Source organism: Ochotona curzoniae, unplaced genomic scaffold (assembly GCF_017591425.1).
Source record: "Ochotona curzoniae isolate NIBS_2020 unplaced genomic scaffold, NIBS_Ocur_1.0 contig_48, whole genome shotgun sequence".
NCBI classification, from domain to species: Eukaryota; Metazoa; Chordata; class Mammalia; order Lagomorpha; family Ochotonidae; genus Ochotona; species Ochotona curzoniae.
Genome location: NW_024466391.1, coordinates 2,763,425 through 2,774,749, shown reverse-complemented (window position 1 = coordinate 2,774,749; position 11,325 = coordinate 2,763,425). Strand labels below are relative to the sequence as shown.

Sequence of the window (11,325 nt, the reverse complement as noted above, 5' to 3'; positions counted from 1 at the left end):
GCAACAGGAACCTGCTCTCCCAAGACGGGTGCTGCTCCTAGGGATCTGCCCTGCCTGCCGGGGCAGGGGGCAGTCCTTAAGGAGTTGACGGCTGGGTAGAAGAAGACTGCCTTCACTCCAGGAGCCTGCTGCTCATGGTTCACTGATACCCGTGTTCTCCCATCGCCCGAGGGCCTGGTTACCCCCTGCCCAGTCCACCCAGCCCTGGGGTCCAGCCTGGTGCCCCTGCCCAGTCCTCCCAGCCTGGATCCAATCTGGGACAGATCTGCTGGTGCCCACATGCTGGTGGCAGGGGGCCCAGATGTGCAGTATGAACAGTGTCTCTTTAAAAAGGCTGGGTTTATGCATTTGTTCATTCATGTACTTATCTGAAACAGAGCCATTCCACTGGCTTTCTCCCCAGAGTCCCATAACAGCTTGAGCTTGGCCCAGCTAAGGCCAGGGGCTCTCCTTGGGTCTCCCGTGGAGTGCGCTGGATGTCCAGCAGGCCAGCCTTGCAGGATGCTCACAAGCCTCTCTTGGACTTTGGGGAGGACCCATTAGCCACCAGTGGCCAGGGTTGGGGCCAGCAGCCTGGAGAGGAAGTGTGGGGCTCCTCACCTCACCTCACCCAGGCTCCGGCTCTGGCAACATGCCAGTGCCCATCCTGCTATACAGCGATGTGACGAAGCAGTGTCAGCTCTGGGACTGCTCCCTGCCCTCCAGGGGCCCTGTGCTTGGCTTGACCTTGCCCCAGCCGCCGTGGGTGTTGGGGGAATGACCAGGGGTGGTGTATGCCGTCTCTCTAAAAAGTTGGGTTTAAAAAAAATTTTTTTAACATAATTATTTTTTTAAAGATTCATTTATTTTTCCTGCAAAGTCAGATATACAGAGAGGATTCACTCCCCAAGAGGCAACCTTAGCCAGAGCTGAGCCAATCTGAAGCCAGAAGCCCAGAGCCACTTCTCCCAGAGCCAAGTCTTCCACGCAGGTGCAGCGTCCCAGGCTTTGGGCTGTCCTCCATTGCTTTCTCAGGCCACAGGCAGGGAGCTGGATGGGAAGTAGGGCCACCGGGATTAAAACTGGCACCCATATGGGATCCTGGCACATGCAAGGTGAGGCCACTGTGCTAGGCCCAGTTTTTTATATAATTGCAAAGTTACAGTGGCACAGAGACACATGGAAGTTCCATTCAGTCTCTTGTAGTACAACGCCTCAAGTACCTGGGTCCTCTGCTGCTTTCCCAGGCCACATGCAGGGAGCTGGATCAGAAGTGGAGCTGTCAGCACTGAAAGCAAGATATATGATATGCCAACATCACAGCTAGTGGCTTATCCCACAGCGTCACAAAGCCAGCTCCCCAAAATCAATTTTTCAGAAGATTTATTTATTACAGGCCTGGAGCGGTAGGCTAGTGGCTAAAGTCTTCATCCTGCATGTGGCCATTGGTTTGTATCCTGGCTGCTCTGTTTCCCATTCAGCTCTCTGCTTGTGATCTGGGAAAGCATCAGAGAATAGTCCAAAACCTTGGGACCCTGCACCTGCATGGGAGATCCTGAAAAAACTCCTGGCTCCTGGTTTCAGATCAGCTCAGCTCATGGCATTATGGCCACTTGGGGAGTGAACCAGTGGATGGAAGATGTTTCTCTGTCTCTCTTTCTCTCTGTAAATCTGACTTTCCAATCAAAATAAAACAAATCTTTTTTCTTCACTGCTTTCCCAGGCCACAAGCAAGGAGCAGGATGAGAAGTGGGGCAGCTGGGACATGAAGCAGTACACACGGGCACATGCAAGGCGAGGATTAGCCAGTTGAGTCATTGTGCCAGGCCCTAATCTGGCTCATAGTTCTCAGCTCCCAAGGTCAAGCCAATGGTCATGAGGAGGTGACCTGTTGTCAGGGCATCGTGGTGGGCATCACTTCCGTGTCAGGCCCTGGCCCAGAGCTGCCCTCTTGTCCCCAGCAGGGTCCGCTGGTCTTCTCTTATCTGTTTCTCTGTCTCTACTTGTCTGGTAACCAGAAGAAGAGAGACGGTAAGAGATCATTCTTGTACGGTTCACTCCCCAGAATTCACAACAGCTCAGGGCTTGAGCCAGGTGGCAGTCAGGGTCCCCACAGTGTGACAGGGACCCACGTCCAGGAGCCACCACGGCTGCCATCTGTGTGCTAGGCTCTCTCCTTTCTGGGATGCGAGGAAAGCAGGAGACATGGCAGTGTTTTCAGGCATGGGAATGGCTTAGCTGGGCATGCATGAGCCAAGCCCACCATGGAGTCTGAACTGGGACTGACCGTCAGCTGTCCATGCTAGGTCTGGCCACTCACTGCCCCTGCCCCCTTTCCACCCCGTCCTGGGTGCTCAGGGCAACAGTCCCTCCCTAAGGTACAAAGCCTACTGGGGACAGACCAGATGGCCCCAGCCCTGTCCCTGCCTCCTCTATGGCTCTGCCTCCAGCCTTCCTCCCCCCTCTCCCATCCCTCTCTCTTCTCCCTCCCCCTCCCGTGCACCCCCTGCCCCTTTCCCTTGCATGGCCCTCCCTCTCCCTCCCCTTCTCCTGTGCATCCCCCTCCCCATCCCCCTCTCCTTTGCATGCCCCTCCCTCTCCCCTCCCCTTCTCCCCTGCATGCCTCTCTCCCCTCCCCTCCCTCTTGCATCCCTCCCCCTCCGCCTCTCCCGTGCATCCCCCCTCCCCATCCCCCTTGTATTCCCCTCCCTTTCCCCTCCCCCATGCATCCCTCCCTCTCCCCCTTCATCTCCCTTGCATTCCCCCTCCCTCTCCCTTTCCTCCTCTTCTGTGCATCGCCCTCCCCCTCTCCCGCCCTTCCTCTCCAGCGCGCTCTCCACCCTGCTCGCTCCCTCCCTCCCTCCCGCCGCTCCTCCCCCTGGCACTGCAGCAACCCAGACTGCAGCCTCAGCCGCGCCCGCATCCCTCCAGCCTCCGCAGCAACCGCCACCTCCAGCACCATGGCCAGCACCATGTCCGGTAGGCGCGGTGGCCGTGTCTCCGGCCTTGCGAGTCGCTGGGAGGGAACCAACCAGGGCCTGAGGGCCGCGACTGGCACCGGGATTTCAGATCCTGGTTCAACCGCACTTCGGAGGGGAGGGGTGGAGGGGTGGAGGGGTGGAGGGGTGGGTGGGATCCCGGGTGGGACCCCTTCCCGTGGGAGCCCCTGCCGGAACCACGGAGCGACTGAGGTGAGCGGGGACACAGTGAGGGGACCGCAGTTGTGGGCGCGCCCTGCGCTGCAGGGTTGGTGGGGAGCCATCCCTCCTGCACAACCAGAGCCAGAGCTGCCCACCCACAGCCATCAGCAGCGACCCTACCTATCTCTCTCAGCCCTCAGGAGGCCCAGACCCCATTGCCTCCCACACCCCTGCTGTTTCCTCTCCCCGGCAGGGTTCCAACATTCTCACTACCTACACGTGGACCTCACCCTGTCCTCCCACCCCCAACCTGGCCAGTGGGTGGCCAGGTGTCAACCAGCAGCTGTCCCCAGGGCCTGGAGGCATGGGTGAGAGGACATCTATGCCCCAGCCCTCCCAGATCAGATAGATCCTCCCCCAGGTCTGACACCCTCCAGGCAATGGCCCCCCCAGGTCTGACACACCCAGGCCACTGCCCCCTAGGTCTGACACCCCAGGCTCCCACCCCCCCCCCAGTCTGACACCCCCAGGCTACTGCCCCCCCAAGGTTTGACACCCCCAAGGATCCCATACCCCCAGGTTTGACACACCCCAAGGCTCCTGTCCCCCCAAGTCTGACACCCCTAGGCTCCCACCCCACAGATTCCCATCCTCCTGGGGCTACACACACATACACCACCTCTCCAGTCCCTGTAGGAATGGTGGACACAGCCATCTCTTGTTGGCACATTCTGGCCTTTGGCAGGCTTCTTGCTCACTGTGAGTAGGGTACCCAGGATGCCAGGTTTGGTTTGGAATGGGTTGTGATGTGTCCACCCCATGGGCACTGACCTGGTGCCTCTCCCTAGCCCTGCCTGCATTCACAGGCATTCACAGGCCCTGCCCACCCAGAAGGCTGAGGCGGTTGTGCCCGTGGGCTGTTCATGGGAGCGCTTGGAGCCTAGTAGCTAATGGAGGAGAATCGGAGAATTGCAACCGTGCCCCATGTCAGTGAGGAAGAGGGGGCTAGAGGCTGGGCACCAGGGCTCAGGCAGTGGCCAGGGTCCCCTGCAGTGTCAGGCAACAAACCTGCTCCTAGAGCCTCACCCCCAGGCAGAGCTTCCACCCTGCGCTTCAGTGGGGGTTCACTTGCCATCAGCCATGCAGCCTCCCCTGCTCACTCTGCAGGGTTCCTTATCCCAGGCTCCCCCTGCAGCCGACCCCAGAGCAGGCCTGCACAGCTGGCCACTTCTTGTTTGGACAGCTCAGACCATTGCTTGCAGGACTGCACCTGGAACCTCCCTGCGAGTTAGGGGTCTCTGAGCCACATCTGCAGCTGTGGTGGGGCCCTCACACCCAGCTGGACACGCGAGTCTTGGCCTTCACCTGAGCCACCTGCCCCTAGCCCTCTCCCCTTCCTCAAGCTGTCTGTGCCTAGCCAGGCTCACCATCCACCCCAGCACTCCTACTGCTTGGAAGAGGACCTACGGCTCCGTTGCAGAACGGTGCAGGCCTCGGCCAAGGAGAGTTGGAGCAGCTGCCGGTCCCCAGTCCAGGCCTGGAAGGGCTTGCTGGGGCGCAGTAAGGAAGGATGGGAATGGGGCTGGGGCTGTGTGGTCCCACCTCAGGCTCAGGATCGAGGACCTGATGCCCCTCAACAGCTGGCTTTGCCACTTGTAAACTTTCTTATTACAGGCCCTGGGCGCTGGTGTGCACCCTGCCCCATTTTAGGTCCCCGGGTGCTGGTGTGCACCCTGGCCCATTACATGCCCCGGGGCGCTGGCGTGCACCCTGCCCCGTTACAGGCCCCGACCGCTGGTGTGTACCCTGCCCCGTTACAGGTCCCCTGGGGCTCTGGTGTGCACCCTACTGGCTCCTTAGTAGGAAAGACTGTCACAGTACAAGCCAGGGAGAACAACTTTTGCTTGTTGGCTCAGGCCAATGTCCCTGGGGGCTTGCCCCCGTCAGCTCCTCCACCCAAGACCCTGACTTACCACTCCTGCCACCCAGGTTTGATCCTTCCAGCTGAAGCTCTGCTGCTGGCATCTGGGTGTCTGGGTTGCTCTCCCTAGAGAGCCTGGCTGTCTGGGGGCAGGGGGGCGTGGGAGTGATCACCCTGGCAAACCAGCCCTCCTTGCTGACACTGGACCCCCCATGTAATACCTGTCCTAACACTGCCCACATGCATGTCCAAGTTCTCCACTGCCCCTCTGGTAGTGGCCAGCGGCCTGCTATCGCTGTCCTGGCAGATAGCCTTGACCCACCTGTGGTTCAGGCAGCCAGACTCTGAGAGGCAGTGGGTGGTGCTGAACGGACAGCTCCTGCTCCTACATCCTCCAGTCTTCCAGGCCCACAGTGGGGCCCCTCCTGCTGCAGCCAGCTTGTCAAAGGAAGGAGGGGCTCTGGGACAGAGTTATGAGAGGAAGGCCGCAGGGGAGCGAGGGCGTGAGACAGATGTGGGACCTGGGCGGCCAAGGCTGTGTTCCAGCTGACGTGGACATGTTCTCCGTTCTGCCGGCCCACAGGGGAGCAGGCCCTCATGATAGCTCACCCACAGGCCTCACCTCCTGATGCTGTCACCACTCTGGGGGGCACCCACAGACCAGGGTGGGCAGGGAGACCTTGGGGGCCAGTGGCGGGAGACTGCCTGGGGACAGAGGCACCCCTGACCCTGGCCACCCCCACAGCCTACAGGGAGAAGATGAAGGAGCTGTCCGTGCTCTCACTCATCTGCTCCTGCCTCTCCCCACGGCCGCACCCCAACACCATCTACCAGTACGGGGGTGAGTGTCCTGGCCCGAGGCGAGTGGCGGCCCACAAGGGACCATCCTTGGGCCGGGCCTCCTGAGGTCCCCTCTGGTCTTGCCTGCAGACATGGAAGTGAAGCAGCTGGACAAGCGAGCCTCTGGCCAGAGCTTCGAGGTCATCCTCAAGTCCCCTTCTGACCTGTCCCCAGAGAGCCCCGTGCTCTCCTCTCCCCCCAAGAGGAAGGACACTTCCCTGGAGGAGCTGCAGAAGCGGCTTGAGGCGGCCGAGGAGAGGAGGAAGGCAAGGCCCCCACTCTGGCCTGGGAGCCCTAGCTCGTGGTCAGGGCAGGGATCTGGGAGGGCTGGGAGGGCAAGAAGGACCCCTCCCCCCAAACAGACACCGGGACCATAGTGGTGGTGGTGGCCAGCAGGGGTCCTGGGGACAGGAGGCTGGGGCTGACATATTTGGGGGTGAGGCGGTCACTACGTGAGAAGGCTCACGCGGGACAGCGCAGAGCAGGGCTCGGGAGGAGGCTGGAACAGGAGGAGTGCTCGGGGAAGCGGCTCCATCTGGCCGGGGCGGTCCCCGAGACCTGGGTCTCCACCTGCGCCCCAGCTCCTCGCGGGGAGCCGATCCTGGGGCGAGGGACGGCTGCGGTCCCGGATGGATCCCCCGGTACTCCGGGCCCGGCTCACTCGGCCACCGCCCGCGCAGACGCAGGAGGCGCAGGTGCTGAAGCAGCTGGCGGAGAGGCGCGAGCACCAGCGGGAGGTGCTGCACAAGGCCCAGGAGGAGAGCAGCAACTTCAGTCGCCTGGCGGGGGAGAAGCTGCACCACAAGATGGAGCTCAGCAAGGAGATCCGCGAGGCGCACCTGGCCGCGCTGCGTGAGCGGCTGCGCGAGAAGGTGGGGCGGGGCGGAGCCAAGGCTGGGGGCGGGACCTGGTCCTACGGGGCGGGGCGGAGGCAGGGGAGGGCGGGGGCCTGGCCTGAGGGGGGCGGGGCCTGGGAGGAGAGGGGCCTGGTCCTAGGGGGCGGGGACTGGAGGGAGGAGCCTGGCCCGAGGGGGCGGGGCGGAAGCCAGTTTGCCTCTTGGCCAAAGCCCTGCCAGACTCCAAACCCGGGTGGCCAATTGCGAATTGTGCAGCCCGCACACCTGCCATGGGTGCTGCCCAGCCCACTCGTGCCCCCATGCAGAGCCCCGCCTGTTCCCGCAGGAGTTGCACGCGGCCGAGGTGCGCAGGAACAAGGAGCAGCGAGAGGAGATGTCTGGCTGAGCAGCTACAGCCAGGGAGCACCAGGCTGTGGCTGTGTGAAATGGCACTGTTCCTCCCCCCTCCCTCCAGCTTGATGCTTCTCTACCGTACTCAGTTGTCCAACCTGGTGGCGAGTCGCTGACCATGCCACCAAGTGAGACCCCAGGCCAGCTAGCAGCTGGGTCCGCTCTTGGTGATCCTCAATAAATGTGGCACAGTGACTGATGTGTCCTGGGCTTGGGGCTATCTACTCGTGACCATCACCAGCCCTACCTGCCTGCCTTTTGTGGGAAAAGGATGCAGGCCTAGGCAGCGGGGAACACAGCTCCAATTGTTGCATTTGTCCTAGGAGCATTTTAGTCCCGGGATGTGGGTGGCACAGGGCTCCTGAAACCACCTGGCCAGAAGGGGACCCCCTAGGCTGGCCTGAGAACCTGAGGTCCCTGCATAGGGCCATAGGGGTGAGGGCCAGTGGGTTAGTGTCCTGCTAGAGTCTGCTGCACTGACCGCCCCGTTTTAGAGGGTTGTGGGCAGTGGGGACCCCAAGCACCTGGGTAGGGACAGGTCCCTGAGGGCCCCACCCTTACAGCTCTGTGGATCCTGGCCCCTTGTTCTAGCCTAACGCTCCAGCCATGGGGCTTGTCACGGGGCAGCCACAAGTCCTTTCTGTGGAGCTAGATTATGGAGGCTGACCGGGCCACCCTGGCAGTTAGGGCGACAGCAGAGACCTGGCTCCAGGCTTCCCTGCAATCCCCCAAACCCCTCCAGATCTCCAGTGCTGGTCTTCAATGGTCAACTGCCTGGACACAGGGTTCTGTATGTGAGTGCTGAGGCGCCCCTCGCCTGACAGCAGCATCTCCTCCACCGTCAGCTCGTATCTTCAAAGAAAACTCACAGGCCTCATTCAGGGCTGAGCCCTCTGTCCCTCTCCCACCAGGCCACCTGCCGGGGAGCACCAAACCAGAATGGACCCAAGCTGAGGGGCCCCTCCTGCAGGGCAGCCCTCTGGCTGAAGCCTTCCTCTCACCAAATTCTGAACTCAGACCATGGGACCCTACAGAGGAGCACAAACTCATCCTTATGGAGACTGTGGCGACCAGCACAAGGCACAGGAATGACACGCAGGCAGCTCCTGGGGACTGAAACAGGGCAGGGCAGGGGCTGGGGTCTGACCCTGCCATGTCAGGGACGTCTCATCACAAGGCGGGAAGGACAGGGCCTGGGCCAGCCCTGGGGCTGGGGGCCCTCTGGAATGAGGGCTTGGGTGCTGCAGCTTCCCTCCCCCAGTCATGAGGTAGTAGCAGGCTGGGACCTGGTTCAGACAGCTGCCTGTCCCCCAGCCTGGCAGCACCATGGAGCCCAGGGCAGCCATGTCTGTGACCCAGCAGCCGGCTTTCCCCTCCCCTGGGGGCACTCCTGTGCAGGGTGGTGGTCAGCTGGTCAGAGCCAAGAGTGCCCTGGGAAGAGAGGGAGTGTATGGCCCAAGTTGAGCACCAGCAACTGCAGTCACCATGCGGGCAAGAATGGGAGAAGCAAGGGTGGACTGCAGCACTGCCAGCCTCAGCCATCAGCCCATGGGGGTTGACAGACCCAACACTGGCTCACTTGTGGTTTGTTTTTTTAAGATTTATTTATTTACTATTGAGAAGTCAGATATACAGAGAGGAGACAGAGAGGAAGATCTTCCATCCAATGATTCACTCCCCAAGTGACCGCAACGGCCGGTGCTGTGCCGATCCAAAACCAGGAGCCAGGAACCTCCTTCAGGTCTTCCACACAGCTGCAAGGTCCCAGGGCTTTAGGCCATTCTTGACTGCTTTCTCAGGCCACAAGCAGGGAGCTGGATGGGACGTGGGGCTGCCGGGGTTAGAACCAGTAGCCACATGGGATCCTGGCGCGTTCAAGGTGAGGACTTCAGCCACTAGGCCACCACGCTGGGCCCTCAGTTTTGTTTGGAATGAGTACAGAGACAGTGGGACAGAGGCCTTCCATGTGCTGATCTACTCTCCAAATGGCTGGAACAGCAGGGACCTGGCCAGGACCAGGAGCTCCTCTGGGTTGCCCACGGGGTTGCAGGGCCCAGAACTTGGCCCATCCTCTGCTGCTTTCCTAGGATGTAAACTGGGAGCTGGGTCACACTGACAGAGCCATTGCACATGGACCTTGGAGAGGGGGTCCTGGCCTTCTTTGTGCTCTGTAAGGCCTGGCCTGGCTTCATCTTGGTGCCTTGATGTGGGCAGATCTGGGGCCGGACAGCAGCAGGTGCAGAGGGGATGGCGGGCAAGGGACAAACGAATGGAAGTGCTCCAGTCTTCCCCCAGGGAGAGGGTGTGCGAAGAGGAAGATCGAGTATTCCAGAATCCAGATTAGAAGATCCGGATCCTGCTGGCAGCTGCCCTTGGGGTTGCCGGCTCACAGCAGCTCTGGCTTGCGTCTGGTGTAGTGGACACTGAGGACGCAGTGCAGAGGCTGCCCTAACCAGATGCAGCCCCAGGAGGCCAAGCTCTCAGGCACTGGTGGTCTGGGGAAGCTTCCAGGGTCAGGAGCAGCACCTGAGGCAGCCGTGCATGCGGCCACAGCATCATGAACCAGGTCCACCTAACAAGGACCAGGGACAGCAGTGACCAGCCTGACCAGAGTGCGTCTGCAACAAGCCAAACTCATGTTATTGGGAAGGCTGGCCTCTTGCGGGCCTGTTCACCCTCTCAAACACCTGGTCGGCCAGCCAGATCTCCCATTTGGGTGTAGGAGCCCAGGTAGCTGAGCTGGCAGCTGTCACCTCCCAAGCTGTGCCAGAGCAGGAGGCATCAAGCTAGGCATTTGGGGGGGGAGTGGGTATCCTGGGACGTGGCTAATGTGCTGTGCCATTAAGCCCACACCCACAGTTACCGCTCCGAAAACACTGTGGTGTCAGTTGTTCCCGGCCCTGTCCTTACTGGCCACGGAGACGCCCTCTGTTCCCGGCTCAGGCTAGTGTTAGGGCAGTGATCCAGCAGATAGCTTTTTCTCTCTCTGCCTTTCAATATGATGGAAATTTAAAAACTTTAACCTCACTGGTGAGATTTTCTGGGTTCTCTGGATGTGCCCAACACAATCGCGTGGAGTCCCCAAGAATGGAAGGCGGAGGCTATGTGGCCCCAGTGCAGCCGAGCCGGGTCAGAGGAAAGCCTACACCCCGGTGCTCCCTGCAAAAGCCGGCTCTGCCCATCCTTGGTGGATCTCCCCTGCAGGGCATAGCAGAAGGCCAGCGAGCCTTCACCTCCCACCTCTGCCCTGGCACCAGCTGGCAGTGTGCTGCACTGGAGTGTGTGTGTGTGGGTGGGGGGAGAGCAGCAGGTCAACTCCACTCCCCAGCCTGCCTGGGGGCTCGGGTCCTGCCCCACCTGGAGTCCCTTGCAGAAGGAAGGGCCTCCCAGGGGCCACTTTTGGGAAGCAAGCCAGCCGCCAGGCTGACCTGCTAACTGCTCCGATCCAGGCAACTGGCTGCTTTGAGCTCACCCTGAATCATTCCTACCACTGACCCCGGTCCACAGCAGCCGCGTGCAGCCGTGTGCTCTAGGACACGGACAGCCTCAGCCCCTGGGGCCTGGAGCCCCTAGGACATGGTCGGGAGGAGGGCTCTGCCCGGGGTCGCAGGGCCCCCGGCCCGGGGTCGCAGGGCCCCCGGCCCGGGGAGGAGGGCTGCGCCGTCCGAGCCCCACAGGCCCGTATCCTTCACGCATGGCGACCTCAGGTGAGCCACACATTGGGGCAGCGCCCCTTGGAAGACACTGGTCACATACGACACCCCTTAAGACCCGGGACGCCAGGCCCCAGCCCCCGGCCCAAGAGCGGCGCCGCCGGGCCCACGCCCAATCCACACAGTGCAGAGAACTTGAGACCAAGCCCCGGCGCGAGGCAAACGCAGGGTAGTGGACAAGTGTGCGGGGCCGGCCCCGCAGGCGCCCCCTCCGCCCTCGCGTTGGCGCTGGGGGACACGGTGTCCATGGAGAGCAGGAGCCATGCAAGCGGGCAGGGGACAGTGCCGCCCCGCGCCTGCGCGCCGGCGTCTACCGGGCATTATTTCCCAACGCCGTCCTCACGGCGCCAAATAGATCGCAGGGCCCTCCCGGGCCCGTGCGTGCGCGCCCCCGCCTCCTGCGTCACTGGGAAGCGCGCGCCCGCGCCCCCGCCGCCGCCGCCGCCGAATCCCCAACAAGGAGCAAAGCCCGCGGCCGCCGCCTT

At 61.7% G+C, this 11,325-nt stretch overlaps 1 protein-coding gene across 2 annotated transcripts; it reads left to right on the top strand.

The window, feature by feature from the left end:
- The first annotated feature begins 2,880 nt into the window (after nucleotides 1–2,880).
- On the top strand, nucleotides 2,881–7,322 carry STMN3 (stathmin 3). Of its 2 annotated transcripts, XM_040988164.1 has the most exons (5): nucleotides 2,881–2,958; nucleotides 5,786–5,881; nucleotides 5,971–6,146; nucleotides 6,561–6,752; nucleotides 7,063–7,322. In XM_040988164.1, exons 1-5 carry the CDS (start codon nucleotides 2,940–2,942, stop codon nucleotides 7,120–7,122), a joined length of 543 nt encoding a protein of 180 aa, XP_040844098.1. In that variant the 5' UTR covers nucleotides 2,881–2,939; the 3' UTR covers nucleotides 7,123–7,322. The 2 variants fall into 2 exon arrangements, with proteins under 2 accessions (XP_040844098.1, XP_040844099.1); XM_040988165.1 differs by lacking the exon at nucleotides 2,881–2,958 and having other exon boundaries at nucleotides 5,770–5,885; nucleotides 5,948–6,146.
- Nucleotides 7,323–11,325: the final 4,003 nt, after the last annotated feature.

Excerpts from the sequence above, each read along its gene's own strand:
- STMN3 (XM_040988164.1), top strand. Across the intron at positions 5,882-5,970 it reads CACCATCTACCAGTACGGGG|ACATGGAAGTGAAGCAGCTG; the intron begins GTGAGTGTCCTG and ends TCTTGCCTGCAG. Across the intron at positions 6,753-7,062 it reads GTGAGCGGCTGCGCGAGAAG|GAGTTGCACGCGGCCGAGGT; the intron begins GTGGGGCGGGGC and ends CTGTTCCCGCAG.